Source organism: Macadamia integrifolia, chromosome 5, assembly GCF_013358625.1.
Source record: "Macadamia integrifolia cultivar HAES 741 chromosome 5, SCU_Mint_v3, whole genome shotgun sequence".
Lineage (NCBI taxonomy): Eukaryota > Viridiplantae > Streptophyta > Magnoliopsida > Proteales > Proteaceae > Macadamia > Macadamia integrifolia.
In genome coordinates, this window is record NC_056561.1 from 32,758,065 (window position 1) to 32,778,177 (window position 20,113).

A 20,113-nucleotide genomic window follows, 5' to 3' on the forward strand; every position below is an offset into this window, starting at 1 on the left:
GGTGGTGCATCTAGCAAGATCTGAATGTTTCATCGTTTCCTTAATGGTAAAAATAATAAAATAAAATAAAATATTCTTATTTTGCATGACTTTGGCCCAAGTCAGCATCTTAACTACTCCTGTTACAAGAAGAAAAGTCCTAAATGGGACTTACAGTTGAGTTCGCCGCTGACATTTAATAAGTGTCCAACCTGAAGTTCCCATCTTTATCCAAGCATTGGAATGGCAATGTCATCCCGCCACTGTATGCAATTTAAGGGACTAACCCATAAGAAAGTTGGGTGGGTGCCCTGCCCACAAAACCTTCTCCCATTTCTTTTCTTAATCTCTTCTCTGTAAAAAATTTGGATGGTTCTGAGCAATATTCATTATCATGTATAAACTCTACATTCTTGTAGCCACATAATGATGGGTTAAAACTGCTTAAGGGATTTGAGGGATCTGTAATCAGTAACTTCCAACTTCCGGCCTTTACTAACTTTATTAAACACTAACCATTCTATTATGTTTTGAGAATTTTGTCCCTGAAAACTGCAGGAGCATAGAAACAAATTTATCAACTAGGAGGACTTTATTTTCCTATATAGGTATGGGATAAATAAAGTGAGGATACCAGTTGGTTGGTGGATTGCCCGGGATCCAAATCGTCCACCATCACCTTTTATTGGGGGTTCTCTTGCAGCCCTTGATAATTATTCTCATGGCACAGTAGATCTTGTTCCAATATTGTTTTAAATATTTTAAGCATCAAAATTCGTGACCTTTACTTTTCGGTGTGGTATACTTGCAAAACCTTTGGTGCAAGATGTATGACATAAGGTGCATAATTGACCTTCATGCATTTCCAAGATGGAATGGAACATATTGCCAGTAGAGATGGTTCAATAGACTACGGAACATAGTGCCTGTAGACATCTCCAGATTACATTTCATAGAGCCTGGATGTTATATTTTTTTGGGTTACAGGTGCTTCATATCAGACCTTTATAAGCACCATGATATAAGATCATGATAGAAGTTGATGGAAACTCTAATGTTCACTCATAAAATATATTACAAGGATTCAAATGAATTTAGATCAAAGCAATATATTTGATATGGAAAAAAAAGGATGAGAATTGGATGTAGGATATATGATAAGGGTTTCAACTAGGATTTTGATTAAGTCAAGAAAACATAAGCCATTTGCAGCTGTTAGTTTCTCTCGAAATATACTTGCTGATCAGTTTGATCTAAATCATACACCCCACAGGAAACACTAACCCAAGAACAAAAAACAAAAAAGAGGGGAGCATAAGGGTAATAGGTCTTACCCTCAATGTATACCCATTTACCTGTCTAAGTGAGGCAATTAAGAATTTTTCTATGTATATTAGTATAATATCAAATACAAACACAAACATATTCCAAAGTCTAACCTAATAGCCAAGTAGCCATATAAAGGTAACCCAATAACCCATCTTATCAATTATCAAAGCTTATAGCTAGTGACCCTTGGAGAGCATCTGTGGCGGAGACCCACGGAGAGCCTTGGGCTCGTGGCACGTGGCTCGGCATGATCCAACGGCTATGACCGCTTCCCTTGTTGGATCTCCATTTTTCAGGGTTCGGGTCTAAACCCAAGTATTCCTCCCCTTTCAAACCCCCGTTATTTCTTCCTCCTCCCGCGTCTTAATTTCTTCTCGCCCTATTCTAACTTCGATACTCTCTCTTCTCCTCCCTTTCTCATTTATCTCTCAGTTCGTCTCCCATCAAATCGATTCTGAAATTTGGTGAGTAAAACCCTAATCGCTTCTTTCTTCTAGCTCTTAAACATAGCTGCAACTCGGCTCTGAAACACGGCTTGCCAATTCTCTCTGTTATGTCTTCATGCTCTCTTTATTCGATCCCCTCTATTGCAAACTCCACGAACAACGGGTGCAAATCAGCGACGAAACGTGGTGAGTGAAACCTTCATTGCTTCTTTCTTCTTGCTCTGAAACGCGGGTGCAAATCGGCTCTGAAACTGGTGAGTGAAACCCTCATTGCTTCTTTCTTTCTTTCTTCTTCTTTTTTTTTTTTTTTTTTGAAATATATGACTTGAGGAAACAATTAACTTAAGCATATGGGGCATGGCCTAATACTATTACTTCCTTATTTTTGTTATTTGTTATGTCTGATATTGATCAATGCTTCCTAAGGTCTTTGAATGCTTTTTTGTTAGATCATTTATTTTAATTGCAAATATGGTGCAATGGGTGACATTAAGGATACCATCTTTTAAGAGTCTATTCATGAAATTTCATTCAAAATCAAAGCAAAGTATCTGGTCTTCCTAAATGAAGGCAAGTCAAAGGTAAAGGGTAATCTTCTTGGAATTTCTGTTCTGAGAACCATTACAGCTCGTCTTCTTGACCTTCTAATAATAGAAATTGAAATAGAAGATTAACAAAGAGGGAAGGGGAAGGATTTGACATACATAACCTGATTTTATTAAGTGATTCTTTTGGGAACTGTTCTATGGATGATACAGTAAATTAAGTTAATGATCCCACAGATACGTGATTCCTTGGTGATGCAGTACCAAGGGTTTACACAAGGAGAACCAAGACCAAGGTCGACCCAAGTGGCTGACTGGGTCGACCCAGATCTGGTCCAAGTCAGCCCACGATTTGGGCTGCTGATGGGGTTACTAATTAGTCATTTAGTTAGTAATTTAGTTTCTATTTTGAAGTCTTAAATTAATTTCTAATTTTCAGTCTTAAATTAGTTTCTAATTTTCAGTCATAAGACTTTCTATTTTGTAAGTTTCTATTTTCAGATTTAGTAACTAGTTGAGTTTCTAATTTTTAGATTCCTATTTCAGTTTTTGGAAACTAAAGTTAGTTTCTATTTCATGTAACCCCTATCATTATTATAAATAAAGCTATGGCTCTTTTAATGAGCCACGATTTTTACAAACTACATGGCTGCTGCTGCTGTTGTTTTCTCTGCAAGAGATTTTCCTTGTGTCTGATCAAGGTATTGGGTTTGGTGTTTGATCCAAGCGACTCTTTGCGGCGAGAAGTCCAGGAGGTTTTTTTCAAGTTTCTTATCCTCTTTCAAGTTTATATTCAAGGAGTACTGCTGTCTAACACTGCTATACGGACCAGGTATTTAAAAGTCTAATTCTGCCCAGAATCTCCTTAGTTTTCACAATCGGTTCCCTGTGACCTGAAGTACTTCCAGCCCTTGGTTTGAGATGTAATTTTGATTGAATTATCCACCCATCAAGGGCCTCCTTCGATCCAAATGTCAGGTCATTCTGACCTGTGGTTCATGAGATACAAGGAATCTCCACTTTCTTGTCCTGTAGTGCTATCGGTTCTGATTTCAGACCTGAAACAGAGTTCAATTAGTTGGAGTTGCTTGTTGTTGATTATCTGAAGACTGATTATGTTTGCTGAATGATATTTGGACTTAGTTCTGTTTCCTAGCAACCCTATCTAGATAGCTATATTCTGATCTCAGAATCCCTGATTTCTGGACTCGACAGACTTGATTCCTAGTTCTGGTTTTAATCAGATTTGACCTGTGCCACTGTTATGCCTTCACCATTGGTTGTTCTTTGGTTTAAAAGTTCTTGCAGATTGAGACTTGGTTAGACCCTTACCCTAGTCTACATTACTTGGTCAGAATGCAAATGGGTTGTTAATGCATTTGGTTTGAATTCATTCTTTCTTTATAGTGCTTTCTGTCTAGTTTGTTTGCACAGCTTAATTCAATGTTCTCTAAGCCTTGCCTCGGCGAGCTATATGCTTGAATACTAAGTACATAACACAGGTCAATGCATAACATAGGAAAATCCATGACACAGGTCATGAAGAATGTTGAGTTTGGTGGAGATGTTGATAGTAAACCTCGGTTAGGGATGGTATTTAATACAGAGAAGGAAGCCTATGATTTCTACAACAGTTATGGAGGAACAACGGGTTTTAGTATTAGGAGAGATTTTGCGCATAAAAGCCGCAAAGATAAGACAACTTTAACTTGCTGGAGATTTGTATGTAATAAAGCTGGTATTCGATGTAAGGATAAACGAGATATTTATACAAGTAAACCACGAGCTGAGACAAGATCAGAATGTCCGGCCCTGATGTCCATTTATGTGATGGAAAATGGAAAATATGAGTATCGGGACTTTGTTGAAGAACATAATCACATTCTTCATACTCCAGAGACTACTTATTTCATGCGGTCACAAAGGCAAATTCAAGACATACATGCACATGAAATAGATTTGGCTGATGATTTGGGGATGAAAGAGAAGACCATTTTCAAGACATGGGTTAAGCAGGCAGGCGGCAAAGAGAATCTTGGATACACACGTGTAGATCGATGGAATTATCTTCGAACTAGAAGACAATGTTCCCTATCTTATGGTGAAGTAGGAAGTTTGTTGAAGTATTTTGAAAACCAGAGTAGGATCAATCCTTCATTTACATACTCAATGCAGTTGGTTAGTGATGAACAAATTACTAATATTTTTTGGGTCGATCCGAAAATGTTAATTGATTATGCACAATTCGGTGATTTTAGTTTTGGCACTACATTTTGCACTAACAAAGAGTTTCGACCATTGGGAATATTTAGTGGTTTTAATCATCATAGAGGGACCATTATTTTTGGGGCTGCGCTTTTATATGATGAGACTGTTGAATCTTTCATGTGGTTATTTGAGACATTTGCAGAAGCATATGGGCAAAAGAAGCCTATCACAATCTTTATGGATCAAGATATTGCGATGGCAAAGGCATTACATGAGGTGTGGCCCATAGTTGTCACGGCATCAAATCGATCCAAGGCGGTGGAGGGGTGGCTAATCGATTTGGCGATTAATCGCCCATTTTGGCGTTGCCATGGCGGTCAAATCGCCCGTGTGCCATTTTTTATTTTTTCTATTTTCTAAAATTATTTAATATGCTACTTTTTTATTTTTCCTATTTTTTAAAGTTATTTAGCATGCTACAAGCCTAGAATATATACCCTATAACATATAAAACAAACATTAAGTAACATCAAATCATCAAAAAAATCAACATAGCCATATCATGTCATCAAAAATCAACATAAATTATTGACTTATACAGTTATACATCAATTCATCACTCATCAACATAGTTGTCACGTGTGGCATAGGGACAAACAATCAAGGAGCATTCTTTTGATTACTAAATATAGGGGAAAATGAAGCTTGAAAGTAAAAAATCAACATGTACATCACACAAAAGTAAAAAGTAAAAGGCTAACCTGTGATTGAAGCTTGAAAGTAATGATTGGAAGTGAGTGAGCAACCTCAACAAAGTAAAAGGTATATATGTCAATATATCATATATGAATGACATAATGAGAAATATATATTTGGAAACCAAAAAATAGAATCATTAGATCAAATGATGAGATAAGTGGCTAACCTGTTAAGCTATTAGTGACTTACTGAAGCAATAAAGCTTGATAGCAAATGAACTCAACATAAAAAAAAAACTTAACTAATCATCCAAGTTCAAAGTTTAAAGTTTAAACAATATATAAAATCCAAACACTCAAACAGTCAAACACAAATAACTTAATCATCATAATCATCCAACAAATCAACAGATGGCAGATTCCTTTGTTGTCCTTGTCCACTAGAAGCATTTGCATTTTCACCAAAGTTATCTATGACATCCAAGTCATCATTCACATCATCCTCTTCTTCCAAATCTTCTTCCCCATCTGATTCTGATGACTCCCCAACAGCCCTCCCTCTACCACGGTGTGTGTAGCACAAATTTCCTCTGGAGGTTGATGATTGAGCTCTCCTGGGTCGATTGGGCCCCTCCATTGTTGCCCCCATTGCTCTACCAGCAACGTCCCATGTGAGATCAGCATCGGGATGGACTACATCATCCATTTGCTCGTCAATCATCCACTCACTACTCCAATCCAGTTCATCAAGCACAAGTGGATCATAATTTCTGTTGAGGAGACGCCTTTGTTGAAACCTTTCTTCTAGGCGGCGATTGTATTGAACATAGACTAGATCATTCAAACGTTGATGTTCCAGCCTATTCCTCTTCTTGGTATGAATCTGAATTCATAAACAATAGAGAACAACAAATAAAGTTATTGTCCCAAAAATAAAAAGTCTAAAATATGAAATAGATGTAATACCCAGCTACTTACAAACTCAAATGTGCTCCAGTTGCGCTCGCAACCAGAAGAGGAGCAACAAAGCCCTAGAATACGTCTTGCAATCTTTGAAAGCTCAAAAGCATGACCTCCAAATGAACCCCACCAAGTAACTATAAAAAATAAATATATATAAAAATAGTTAGATTGATATTTAATATATCACACAAGCAAAACAACTAAACATTAAACAATGAACTCTACTTACTAGGACTCATGGTTGCCCGTGATCTAATTGCCATATCCGAGGCAAAACCACCTCGAGAATATCTATACAAAGTGGCTTGAGTATTTATCTTGTCTTGTAAAGCTGGTTCATGTATCATTCTTTCAATGACTTCATTAAATGCAAGCTGTAGAGAAGATATATTTTGGTAGCCACCATCATCACCTTCCTTATAAGAAAAAAATTTGCCAGGATTAAGAAATAGTGCTGCTCCATACAAAGGACGCCCCATCTGAATCTCCCAACGCCTATTAACAATATCCAACACTTTCTTGTATTGCCTTTCTTTATCTCCAAAATTTTCTTTTATTTTCTTTTTTGCCTCATCCATGGCAAATTGAACCTCAGGCATAGAAGGCCTCTCATCACCATCCACAATCCTCAAGACAGTAAGAAGTGGCTTTGAAGCTCTAAGACAATTTTCCACACCATTCCAAAATGCTACCGCAAACACCGTCTCAACCACTTTCTTCCCAGCTTCGGTCTTTGCCAAATTAGAACTAGTCCATTCTTCAGAAATAAACAAATGTCTCAAGTCATCTCTATGTTTTAACAAGCTTTGAAGTGTCAGAAATGCAGTTGCAAATCTAGTAGCTGCTGTCCTCACAAGATCCCTCCCATTTGTTCTAGCCCTCATTGCATCAAGAATGCGTGTGTGCCTGTAGATGAAGTTGATTACTTTTTTTGCCTTACTTATCACAGTCCTATTAGCATTCAAGAATCCTATTTCCTCCAACATCAGGTCAATGCAATGCGCTGCACAAGGAGTCCAATACAGCTTTGTCCTCTTCTGCATCAGCATTGTACCGGCTAATTTATAAGCCGATGCATTATCTGACACAACTTGCACAACATAGTCCTCACCAATTTCTTGAACTTTGTTGTCAATCAATTCAAACAACTTCTCTGCAGTTTGAGATATACTAGATGCATCAACAGATTCCATGAAATAAATCCCCTCTGGACAGTTAACGAGGAAATTAATTAAATGCCTTCCTCTTTTATCCGTCCACCCATCAGTCATTAGAGTGCACCCATACTGCTTCCAATACTCTTCATATTTATTCTTCATCTCTGAAGTTGTATCCTTTGCTGCCTTCAACAATGGCACTCTCACTTCATGATAACTTGGGGGCTTATATCCTGACCCGTACTGTGCAATAGATTCTACTATCACCTCAAACCTCCTTGACTTAAGAGCATTGAATGGAATACCACACTGATAAACCCAGTCAACAATGTGATTATCAACTCTCTTTTTTCTTCCGCTGATCTAAACCGGTTCTCTATAGTAGTCTGAGTACTACCTCTAAGATGCCTCTCAGCAACCACTTGCTCAGGAGTCCGTCTAACATGAGCATCCATGGGGCCCCTTACTTGTGGCTGAATGACTACTTTCTTTTTCTTAGCAGATGTCCCAGAGCTAGGAATAAGTCTAGATGTCGTAGAAGAAGGAGTCCTACTAGACTGTCTTTGACCTTCAACTTCTATATCAACATCAGCACCAGCACCAGCACCAGCACCAGCACCAGCATCAGCATCAACATCAACATCAACATCATCATCATCCAAAATGTCTTGCATCATTTTCTTCTTATTGCGCATAAGAGTTGCATTCATCTCTGTAGCAATCGCTACAGTTGTCTTGGTACACTTAGCAACATCTCCATATCCACCCACCAAAGTTGTCTTGGTACACTTAGCAACATCTCCATATCCACCCACCAAATGTTGCTTTAACCTTTTAATTCCACACTTGAGGTTTTTTCCACAAAGAGTGCATTTAACAAGGTTCTTGTCTGACAGGTCAGGCCAATACCCATACTTCCACCCAGGGTCATTTGATTTGGCCTTCCCGGTTGGGTCTTTGGATGGATCATATGCAACCGTGCTTATATTATCACCCCCACTACTACCAGGTCCACCAACAGTACCATCCATTATGAACTCCTATAGTCCTATTATCCTACAAGTTACAAAACAGATTAACAAAGTATGTTAAGTGTTAACCAATAACATTAACATGATAACATAAAAAAAAAACAATCAAACACTCACAAATCCAACTTAATCATTTCACTTAACACAAATACACAACCAAGACCATTGTCAAGTTCTTATATTTTTTTTTTCCAGCAATCTAAAATATATGATTTCCCATCTTTAGATCAAGATCAAGCTCTAGATAGTAGATAACTAGATATACAGATAAAGAGGAAAACATATTATAAGCATTGAAGTTACTCGCAGGTGGGGCCCTTACCTGGTTGTCGCTCTTGCTGCCGGAGGAGGAGATGTCGCAGGCAATATCGTATTGTGGTTGTTGTCGTTCTTGCTGCCGGAGAAGGAGCAGAGAAGACGTCGTTGTTGGTTGCTGCCGGAGAACCAGTCCGGTTGTTGGTTGCTGCCGGAGAAGGAGAAGGAGAAGAAGAAGAGTTGCAGCGGTGGCTGCCGGAGAAGGAGAAGGAGGAGAAGACTTGCACGGTGGCTGCCGAAGAAGGAGAAGGAGGAGAAGAGTTGCAGCGGTGGCTGCCGGAGAAGGAGAAGGAGGAGAAGAGTTGCAGCGGTGGCCGCCGGAGAAGGAGAAGGAGGAGAAGAGCAGCGGTGGCTGCCGAAGAAGGAGAAGGAGGAGAACAGTTGCAGCGGTGGCTGCCGGAGAAGGAGAAGGAGAAGAGAAGAACCAGCGGTGGCTGCCGGAGAAGGAGAAGAAGAAGGAGAGGAACAGAAGTCGCAACGGTGGCTGCCGGAGAAGGAGAAGAGAAGAATGTTGCAGCGGTCGAGGGTTTTCGTCTCTTCGAACTCTCGAGCTTCGATCGAGGGTTTGGTGACTTTGGTCTCTTCGGCGTTAATTGAAAATTTGAAAGTCGACCGAGGGTTTGGTCTCAACGGTGGCAGCGTATGGCCATATTATAATAAACAAAATGTTAGTAAAAAAAAAAAAAACCAATTAAAATATAATAAATAAAATATTGTTAGTAAAAAAAAAAAAATCGACCGCCTAGGTACTAAAACGTCGTATGGCGTCCATGGCGACTCCAAGTGTGAAAACATAAGTCGTTGGACTGCCATGCCTATAACTTACCGCCGGGACGCCAAGGCGCCGCCTAGGCGACGCCTTGACAACTATGGTGTGCCCTAAGACATGGCATGGGTTTTGTACCTGNAAAAAAAAAAAAAAACCCAATTAAAATATAATAAATAAAATATTGTTAGTAAAAAAAAAAATCGACCGCCTAGGTACTAAAACGTGGTATGGTGTCCATGGCGACGCCTTGCCGTCCAAGGCGACCGCCAAGTGTGAAAACATTAGTTGGTGTACTGCCATGCCTATAATTTACCGTCGGGACGCCAAGGCGCCGCCTTGACAACTATGAATCCCAACAAACATCATAAGTTAAAATAATAGAAATTTCGGAAATAAGTCCTAACAACCTCGTGGCTTAAATTTTTCTACCCCATATCTTTTGATAGTGATAATGCCCTGCTCAACAAGAATGAATGAAATATATTTTACTACAGATTGTAAAATTCCTTAACACCAAATGGAACTCAACAAGCCCTATCAATAATAATAAAAAAAAAGATTATAATATTCTAACATGCTAAGACAAAAAATTAATTCTCTCTCCCGTTGGATAACCTAGAGGGGGGTGAATAGGTTATCACTAGTGGATTTACACTTTTTTTAAGTCTTAGAGGTGATTGTACATAAAATGCGGAATATAAAGATAAACACAATCACAAGAGACACAAAGATTTATAGTTGTTCGACTCAATCCAAGTCTAGTCCACTCCTCACAAAATCACCTTGAGAGGTATCCACTTGTTCATCCATTTCAGTACAATCGGTGGGGTGGAATCACCTTTACAAAATTTTGTAAGGATAAGAGGATCCGTACAATCTCTTTATAGGATGAGATGGTCATTTAGAATCTCTTTCAAGGATGAGAGGATCATTACAATATCTTTCAAGGATGTGAGGATCCTTGCAATCTCTTTACAGGATGAGAGGGTCTTTACAATCTCTTTCCAGGTAGAGAGGGTCCTATTGAATCTCTCAAGGATGAGAGTCCTACATAAGCCTAAGTTTAGCCTAGCACTTGTGTAAACAAGAAGCCCCACACCTAGAGTTAAACCAACTCTTAGGAAAAATAAACTTTCAATGAAATAAAAAGGTTGGACGCTATTGGTCTTCATTTAGACTTCATGTAGAAAGTCCACACTTCTGTTGAGACCGTCAAGAGATGGAGGAAAAGACCTCTGCTGGGCTCCTGTTGGGGATCGAGTGTACCCCTGGTGGTGCTTAATAGGCCCCCAAAATATTGGTCAAAGTGGCTGCAGGATCTGGAAGTTACATGAAGTTGAATGCTGCCCAGAAAAGTGTTCTCCCAAGTTGTTGCAGCCGCCACCACCGCCACCACCGCCACCCCCACCACCACCACAACCACCACAACCACCATCTCCTGATGCAGTTGGGCGAAGGATATGTAGTTACTTTTTTTAGTTTGATTTATTTCCCTTTAAAATAGCTTGAGAATCAAAATTTATTTGATTTGGATTCCATATTTGTTTCAGTTTTAGAATAGGAAAGTAGGTTATTTCTAAGTCTTTAAAAATCAGCTTGTACCCAACGATTTTGTTGGATTTTGAATAAGTGAAATTGATTGAAGTTTGGCTTGAAACCATGAGTGCATTGCGTGCCTTTCTCCCTCTCGTTCTCAGATTTTATCTTCTCCTCTTCTTTTCTTCTGTTCGTTGATTCCTGCAGCTGTTCCTTCCTACAGAAAAGGGTTTTGCAAATATTCTGATTGGAGTTACAAGTAGCACAACTTTGGGAATAACTACCGTTACTCCTAAACGGTTCCCCCCTGCATGTCCCTGCGCTCGAATCCTTGCAGGAATATGAAATTTCAGGTTAAGTTTCAGACCTCTCTCCATTACTGCCGCCTGGGTTGCTTGCAGGAATTTTTTTATTAGCTTCTGGCTCAATGTTTCGACTGCTTCTTGCTTGGATTTCAGAGTACGATGGACTAGCTACCTGAATCGAAAACCTCAAGCCGATCCGTGGCCATACTAGAAAGTTCTCCCACTCGAAACCCCTCCTGGTCCTCCTCCTCCCTCTTCTTGTTGTGAGGTTAAAGAAGACACCTTCTTCCCCCTGTTTTTTTTCGTTGCTTTAATCTTGTGACCTGCCTTCCAAAATACCCTTCCTTTACCCTATTATTACCCCTTAGCCTATACTTTAACTTTGCTTTCTAGATTACCCCTACCAAATAAATACTAATCATCTTTGTGTCCATCCCATACTTCGCTATCTAGACCCTTACAGATTCTGTTTATTTACAAACCTCCCACGTCTTATTAGGAACTTCCAATTATTTACAAGTTTGCCATTCCTTTCTAGACTTCCACCTATTTACAGATTTTCCATTTAAATCTCAACTTGAATTATCTATTATTTTGTGGGCCCATAAGTGATCCGATTCCGATTTTGGAACCCGGATCTGCATCAAGAGTCCAACAACGCTGCAAACTGTTGCTTTTACTGCGTTCCTCTACTGCCCAAGATCCAAGTACTTGTTCCAACCTTGTACAACCGTGTTTTGGCCAAGAAAGCACCAACATTGGGTTTTCCAAGCTTTGAAGTCAAAAGTAGGCGAAATGAACGAAATGGTCAAAACTATGTAAAGGCCAAGACTAAAAACTATGTAAAGACCTAAATAATTATACAAGATATGAGGAACAAACTATGTAAAGACAATGACTAGAACTGGAAAAATCAACAATCAAATATATGCAAAATTTTAGAAACATCCATAAATATAATTTTTTTTAAAAGGAAGAATATGGTGCATTTTGATTTGACAACTGATTTAGTTTTTTTTTTTTCCCCATTGGACCTGAGGTTTTTGCCTCATTGATGTGGTAAAATGGAAAAGTTTGCCTCTTGGGCTGCTGAAAAGAATCTTGGTAGCTAGTATTGATTATCGAGCTTTAAGGTTTGAGAATCTGTTCTATGATCTTTCTTTGCTTGGGATTTTTATATGGAGTTCTTTCATTGTTTTTAATTAGCTTTTGTTCACAGAGATGGCATTTAGAGGACGTGGACGTGGACGTGGACGTGGGGGCTATAGAGGAGGTGAACGTACTTATGCAGTTCAAGAGCCTTACATCCTTTTCCCAGTGAGTCTCGATTTTGCTGGGTTACTTTCTCCTTGATTATTCTTTATTGCATATCTTCAGTTATGTTCGTTATTCGCAAATATGCATGTTAAGTTATTGTATGGTTCTTCAGTTTGAAGGAAGGTCAGTAGGTGCCCTTGTTTATTTGATGAAGGGAAGCCCATTTCTTGAAATATTATTTGATGTTCAGAGGATTCAGGGGGCTTTGAAACCATTTGGTGTGGTAAACAATTCACAGAATTTGTGTCCAGATCCAAATAGAAAGAAAGGAGTGTAAAAGTGCAATTGTTAAGGGCCCGTTTGATTTTATTTTTAGAAACATGTTTTTCCGTTTTTCTGTGCTCAGAAACGGAAAACCGTTTGATTTTTCTATTTCATTTCACTTGTTTTTCCGAAATAGAAATAGAAATAGGAATAGAAATTTATGCCTATTTCTATTTCTAGAAACATGAATGGAGAAACAAGTCAGAACTTATTTTTTGTTTCTAAAAACAAGTGAGAGGGATAAAAATTGTGAAAAAACCCTATACTTCACTCGTCCTACCTCATCCCCAACCCATTGTTGAAACTTCTCGCTATCCAGAAGCGGCGACTCCAACCTGGTTGTGCGAAGCTCAGAGTTCTAGACTGCCTTCATCCTTTTGAAGCTCATCTCCACAAAGCATGCCTGTAATCTAATGTCGTGCCATCACTTGTGAGTTGCATACCTGCAACGTTGTGCCTTCGCTCGTGTCTTGATCCCGACTACACTGTTGAAAAACGTTTTGGGAAACAGAAAATCCAACACCATTTTGCAATTCCAAAGAAACGGAAAAAAACGGTTTTTGCTGTTTCTAGACACAGAAACAGAAAAAACAAAAATCAAATGGGCCCTTAGTTGCAGCAGCTTGACGCAACAGGATGGCCAGAACCAGTGCAAGCCAATGTTTGGAGGAGTTTTCTGGTTGTTATATTCCTGATGGGCTACTTCAAGTCCTTTTGATTAATTCTTTTTATCATTTAATACCGAGCTCTAGTAGCATTAGTGTTTTGAGTCTTGATTCCTTTATTTATTTATAAATATTTCGGTTTATTAGTCAATCCTGTGCCTAGTAGGATCTTAAAGATGAGTTGTTTTCTGATTTCCTGATGGTTGTTGTTTAGATATGTTGATTCCCATTAGAAATATATTTGTTCTAGTTAGATTTAAAGTGTTATTTTTCTAAGTCTATTGAAAGCATTGTACCCAGGACTATTGTGGCTTTGGATTTGGCTGGAGAATTCTGAGATCCTGGATTTTATTATTCCAGGATTTGAAATCCTGAATTTATAAATTACTGTTTGGCTGAAACTAAGAATTTGCTTGGAGAAGACAATTACTGTGGATTTTGATCTTCTATAATTTGGATTTGATTTTGAGTCTGCTTTTTTGGATCTCAATGGATTGATGCCACATCTGGATCCTATATCTCTCAGGGGCCTATTTAGGTTGCAATATCCATATTTGACAGATACAGGAACCAATACGAACAATAGGTTTTTCAGATATAGATTTCATCAACATGATTTGACCAATTGTCAAATTCCTACTTGGATTGTCTCTGAAACCAAGCAGTTTTTAGTTCTTAGTTAAGAACAAATTCGTCGAGTCTCCATTGACTCCTCAAGTCCCACAAGAATTGATTTGGAAATACCACTCTCTGATGTAGTACTGATTTGAATGAATAAAATAATACCAAACAGGATCAAAAACAGACAATAAAATTCCAGATTATGGAGGAATTCTAACAACTCTGGGGTAAGGGGTAAAACAGTAATTTAATCACAGAAATTAGGGTTCAGATTGGGAAGCTAGATTACTGATTTCACATGTAAATTAATCCAATATCAGTAGCCTAAATAGGTAATGAAAACAGTTTCGATTTCAGATGTGGAATGACCTGAACAGCAGCTCTAATGGAGGTAGGGGCAGAATTGGAAAAACAGAATTATCTTCAGATCTGACCGTCAGAGTTCTCTCAGATTTGATTAACATCATATTTGATGAAATGGAAGGTCTGGTCAAAATTTGGATTCGATCGGATGGCTAAGTTGCCTAATCTGAAAAAAACACCTTGTATCCAACCTTCTAGAGACTAGGGTTCTAGTTGGATAAATTAAGAACAAAACTTACTTGGTACTGGATGAAGAATGATGATGGAAGAAGAAGAAAGAAGGAAGAAGGAAGGGAAGAATGGGGGTAGGGGAATGGCTATCGCAGCCTGGGTCTCACCCTCGGTTCTCACAGTTGGTGAACACAACCTATCTCAGGCAAATTTTTGCAAATAACAAGAGAAAATTTCATTCAATAATTATTGTCTTTGAGTTACAGCAATGCCTCTTTTATAGAGGTTTACGACTCCAATACGTAATAGGACTCATATAAGGAAACCTATTTAGCTTAGGACTTAAGCTATTTGTCCACCGAATAAAAGAAACATAATTGGACTCATAATAGGATAGTAAAAACTTAAAGATTCCTGATATAACTAGGACTTAAAGACCAAGTAACATTATGACTAACAACAAACAACTAACAACTTTCCTGAAATAATTAGAAACTATAAACTTCAATAAAACTACACTTAAAGACTTCCAAAAATAAACCAACAATGCTGGATCGATGGACACTGAACTGAACCCAAATCTGGCCTGGTTCGAATGGGTCTACTGCTGATCTGAACCTTGAAATGAACTTCTCTTCTTCATTCTTCGATAGGTGATGCCAAATCTGGGATCTATATCAGCTTCTCGCTTTTAAAATCATTCATCTCCGACGAATGGAGGAATGACATGTAGCGCTCGCATCAATATGCTGAAAATCATCGGCATGGATCCAAGTGCTATCATCGATAGGCCATCATTTCCACTTGACAAAGAGCGAATAGTAACCCTTACCACCATGAACAGTAGTGAACTTGTTGTCGTGGACATCTTCAATAACATTGTCCTTAAGGGCAAGGATTCAAGTATCGGTATCGGTCGCCATATCGGTCGGCCAAAATTAAGATACGTATCGGAGGGTATCGTATCGTACCGGAGATACGCACAAGTGGATAGGAAACACTTTTTTATACACTTTTGCATAAAAAAATAGTTAAAAAAAAACTATATATATTATGTATTATGCATAAACAGTAAATTGAGAGTATCGCACTAAGAATCCAAGGTTTGTAGTTGTCCCATAAATGTAAAATCCTTGTTTGCAATCTTGATTTTCACTTTTGTTAGAGAGAAAAATGGTTGTCAACAACTTTGGAATAAAAACACCTAAAAAAATTGTGTTTTTTTTTTTTTTTTTTTTTTAAATTACCCATTTTGGCCATTTTATAATCGTATCGGTACATATTGGTGTGTATCGGTCGATAGATACCGATACGTATCGATACATACCGAAACGTACATTTCACTTCAATTTTGAATTTTCCATAGAGTATCGGTACGTATCGGTGAGTATTGGTGTGTCGTAAGATACGTATCGATAAAAAGGGGTTTTAAAAATTTTATGTATCTTATCGGTCAGGGCCGATACGGTACGATACAGACCGATACTTTAGACCCTCCTTAGGGGTCACAAATTGAAAAAGTCCCAACGCATGCTCTGTATCACCTTCATCAGAGTGATGACCTACATAGTGTAAGATCGGAAACATTGAACACATTGTTGATCTTCATATTTTGAGGCAAAATCTAACATGTAAGCATTAGGACTAGTAAGCTTCAAGACCTTATATGGACCCATATTCCGAAGATGGAGCTTGTGTACAGTACCAGGAGGAAAACGCTCAGGTGGAACCCGAACCATAACCGTTTGGAGTTCCACGTAATGGCGGTGCTGGTTTGCAGTAGCTTGGTAGCCTTCAATACTAACGGCAATATGGCTTCGAACATCGACGTGTACCTTTGTGATATGTTGTAGGAACTCATCTGCTTCAATGCTCACACAAGCATGAGGTGGCAATGGTACCATATCAATTGGTCGTTGAGGTTGGAGACCAAGCACAATTTCAAGTGGTGTGCGACCAATAGTACAGTTGACAAAACTATTATATGCAAATTCAGATGTCTAGAATAGATGGTCAAGTCTTCTCATGATCACGAACAAGGCAACGGAGTAAATTGCCGAGGCTCCTATTCACAACTTTTGTCTGGCTGTTAGTTTGGGGGTGGAATGCCGTCAAGAATTTCAACTTCGTGTTGGTTTTCATCCATAGAGTCTCATAAGCCTTCATCCATAGAGTCTTATAAGCCTATAAACTATACTTAAGACTTCCAAAAACTAAACCTAGATTTCCAATCTGACGTAGCCGAACCAACAATGCTGGATCGATGGACACTGAACTGAACCCAAATCTGGCCTGATTCGAATAGGTCTACTATTGGTATGAACCTCTTTTCTTCATTCTTCGATAGGTGATGCCAAATCTGGGATCAACATCACCCTCCCCCACCGTCTTTTTTTTCATTTTTTATAAGCACCCTCCCTTCCTTTTTTTTTTTTTTTTTGTTGAAATCTCTTATTTCATGTGATTCGAAATTCCATTGAATTCCAGAGTCCAAAATTTTATCTGCTAAATTGAAGAATTAAACAATGGATTTTGGTTTGGGGGCGTCAGTCCAAATTCAACCCTTGAAATCCACAACCCAAACACACCCATAGTATTATATCAGTCAAAACAAACATTGATCCATTTTGTTGTTCTAGTTTTGAGTTCTATAAATTTTATATCCATAGTAATTTTGAATTCTCAATTTACTTATAGTTTCAACCTGGTTCTTCAACTCCTAGTTGCATGATTGGCTATCCTATTATTCTGCTAAATCTCTTCAATTATACAAGCCAAGTGATTTTCCTGTTAGAACCTCTGTTCATAATTTCCCAGTTTCGGTATGGCTCAAGACAAAACCAAGGGTCGAAACTTATGCTTATATAAGTGACATGTTTCGATGAGATTTCCCAAGTTTCACATGGTTCAACCAAACCCATGCTTATATAAGTGACATGGTACGATGGTAGCATACACTGTTTCCCATATTTCGACAGAATCTCTCACGGTTTGTGGGTTTTGACCAAGAAAGGGGGAATTTGACTACTAATTATCATGTCCTGCTCAAGGTTTGCAATTTCTTTTACTATCTTGCATTATCAACCTAGATTGGACCTCATGGAGCTTCAAGGTAAAGCCATTTTTTCCCTCTTTTTTTTTTTTTTCATACGGATCCATATAGCCGACCCCATTTAGTTGGGATAAGGCTGAGATGTGTTGTGTTGATAGTAGTAAACATAGTAGAATTCTTTCAATGCAATCATGTATGCCATCTCCACATCATCATAGTCTTAGTGAACCACTCCTTAGGTTGGGATACGTACAACATGTTGATGATGGGGCTTATAGGTGGGCAGCAATGGAATTTCAGAACAATTGGGCCTAAAACATATCATGGAATTCACGTGTTGCATTTAGAGGAGTGGCTATGACCTCTGTACTAGTACGCATCTTGTGTATTGGAGCTGCCTAGAAACTCGTCCTGGTATCGAGTGGTGAATGTTGTATGACTAATTCACTGTCTAACTTATATGTTTTGATTGTTTTAGTAGCTTCTTTACATTTCTCTTATCTAAGTTATATGTAGACTTAGTGCTTATAACAAATCAACTAGGCTAGTGTCCAATATCATTCAGCGTGCGCTAGTTAACTTTTTTTTGTTAACCATAAGTACCATTTTGGGTGTTCTTTTTGTGAAAATAGTTCATGGATTAGCTTTAAAAGATAAAAAATAGGATGTACACAAAAAATCAGACCACAAATTCATTCATTCTCAGGCATAGCTGTTCATGAAACGTGGCATGGGACATCTGTTGCCGGCGGGAGTCTTACATCCAAGTGAGATGTCAGACCAATTCCATTCATCCTGGTCCAATCTGAACGGATCTTGTTGAATGAATTGATCCATTGTTGTATGTGGTCAGAAAGGGAAACTCATAGATCAGCTTGGCAATGGAAGCAAGGGAATCGGTCTTCGCTTAGATTGATAGGCTAGGTCGGGTAAAAAACACTCTTTGGGGATGAAACCTAGCTTCCCACATAGCCCAGAAAAATACTTGGTTTGCCCAAAATTTCGTAGGTTTCGACCTTTAGTTCGGTTTCAACCAAGGCCAATACTGAGATTTAGAACCTTGGTTAGACTGTTAGAGCCATCATGTCTCTGCTGATACTTGAAACTGACCAGAATTTCAACCTGGTCTAATTGCACCCCTTAGATTGCAAGAGAACCCAATCATTTTACTAATGCATGATTGATTTGAATCTATTGAAGGTTCAACTGAAGTTTCAGCTGAGTTAAGGTTGCGTCTTGATACATGCTCAGTTTATTTTTCCTTTATAACAATCAAGTATTTTAGGCTATTTTGGTTGTCGATTTTTTGTCAACAAGAAAACATGTTTGGTGATCAAAATTACATTTCTGTTTTGCCAAATAGAAAATAAAAAAACATTGTTTTCGACATGGAGTTTTGGAAAAGAGTTTTAAAATTTGTCTGTTGATGAAAGTGTATGACATAAGATGTATCCATGGTCACTATTACTACAATTGGATGTTGGGTGTTCTTTGACAGGTTTGCTGTTAATGTGCCTAGTGGTCTGGTTTTAATATGTAGAGTTGTAAAACTCTAAAACATCAGGAGGTTAACAAGACCTTTCAAGTTCTATTATACACTACGAAGAAAAACAAGCCTTCCAATTTTTTTTTTTCATGCCTTTCCCTTTCTTTTTGGTTTTCCTTTTTTTTTTTTTTTTGGTATGATGTCTGGAAAGGGAAAAACTGAAAAACATGAATCCAACTTGTGGGAAGGGCATATCTAAAACTGGAAGCTGCTTATCCTGAAAATAAGAAGAAAAAAGAGCTGATTATACTGATTTATGATCAATCATTGGAGTTCAGGCTTTGATTTTGATCATTCAATCTTGGGATTTCCTATCCTGGTTTTTGCTATTAACGGGTTTTCTGTTTGGCCCTGCCAGGAAGGAATCTCTGATTAGAAGATATATTTCTGCCATGCCATGTGGCTTGTGGTATGGGGCTGAAATTTGGTAGACAGCTAGACCCATCAAGTTTCACCTTAAACAAAGTTTGTCGCATGGAAAAATGAAGCATTGAAAACTTCTGGAGTATCGAGAGGATGCATGAACATATGCAGGAGGATGTGCCATCCAATGGCTGGTATTGCTAATCCAGTCCATTTCCTATATATCTAACGATTGGAATTGCCACATCATTCCTTCTTGGTTGGTGCCTTTTTGTGCCATTCCTGTCGTTGGATAGGCATTGAATGGTCTGGATATGCCACCTGTCAAGTTTCTGACTCAAATTCAACCATATACTTTCCCGTGTATCAGCATGCATCCCCATGTATATCCATGCATGCCTATGGTGCTCCAACCACTACTGTGTAATCTCCCATAGTCCTGAATTTTTAAAGCTCTATTTTTCCCTGTT

The 20,113-nt window shown here is 38.4% G+C and overlaps 2 protein-coding genes across 2 annotated transcripts in view; both read left to right on the forward strand.

Annotated features, from left to right (window-relative positions):
* The first annotated feature begins 3,838 nt into the window (after positions 1 to 3,838).
* On the forward strand, positions 3,839 to 11,321 carry LOC122078022 (protein FAR1-RELATED SEQUENCE 5-like). Its single transcript, XM_042643899.1, has 2 exons — positions 3,839 to 4,783; positions 11,184 to 11,321. Exons 1-2 carry the CDS (start codon positions 3,839 to 3,841, stop codon positions 11,319 to 11,321), a joined length of 1,083 nt encoding a protein of 360 aa, XP_042499833.1.
* A 56-nt stretch (positions 11,322 to 11,377) lies between these two features.
* The window catches only part of LOC122079522 (DNA-directed RNA polymerase III subunit RPC7-like), a 32,594-nt gene continuing 23,858 nt past the window's right edge, over positions 11,378 to 20,113 (forward strand). Inside the window, exons 1-2 of the mRNA XM_042646055.1 lie at positions 11,378 to 12,414; positions 12,501 to 12,598. Of these exons, the coding sequence (XP_042501989.1) occupies positions 12,503 to 12,598 (96 nt within the window). The 5' untranslated portion in view covers positions 11,378 to 12,414; positions 12,501 to 12,502. The remainder of the gene's footprint in view (positions 12,415 to 12,500; positions 12,599 to 20,113) is intronic.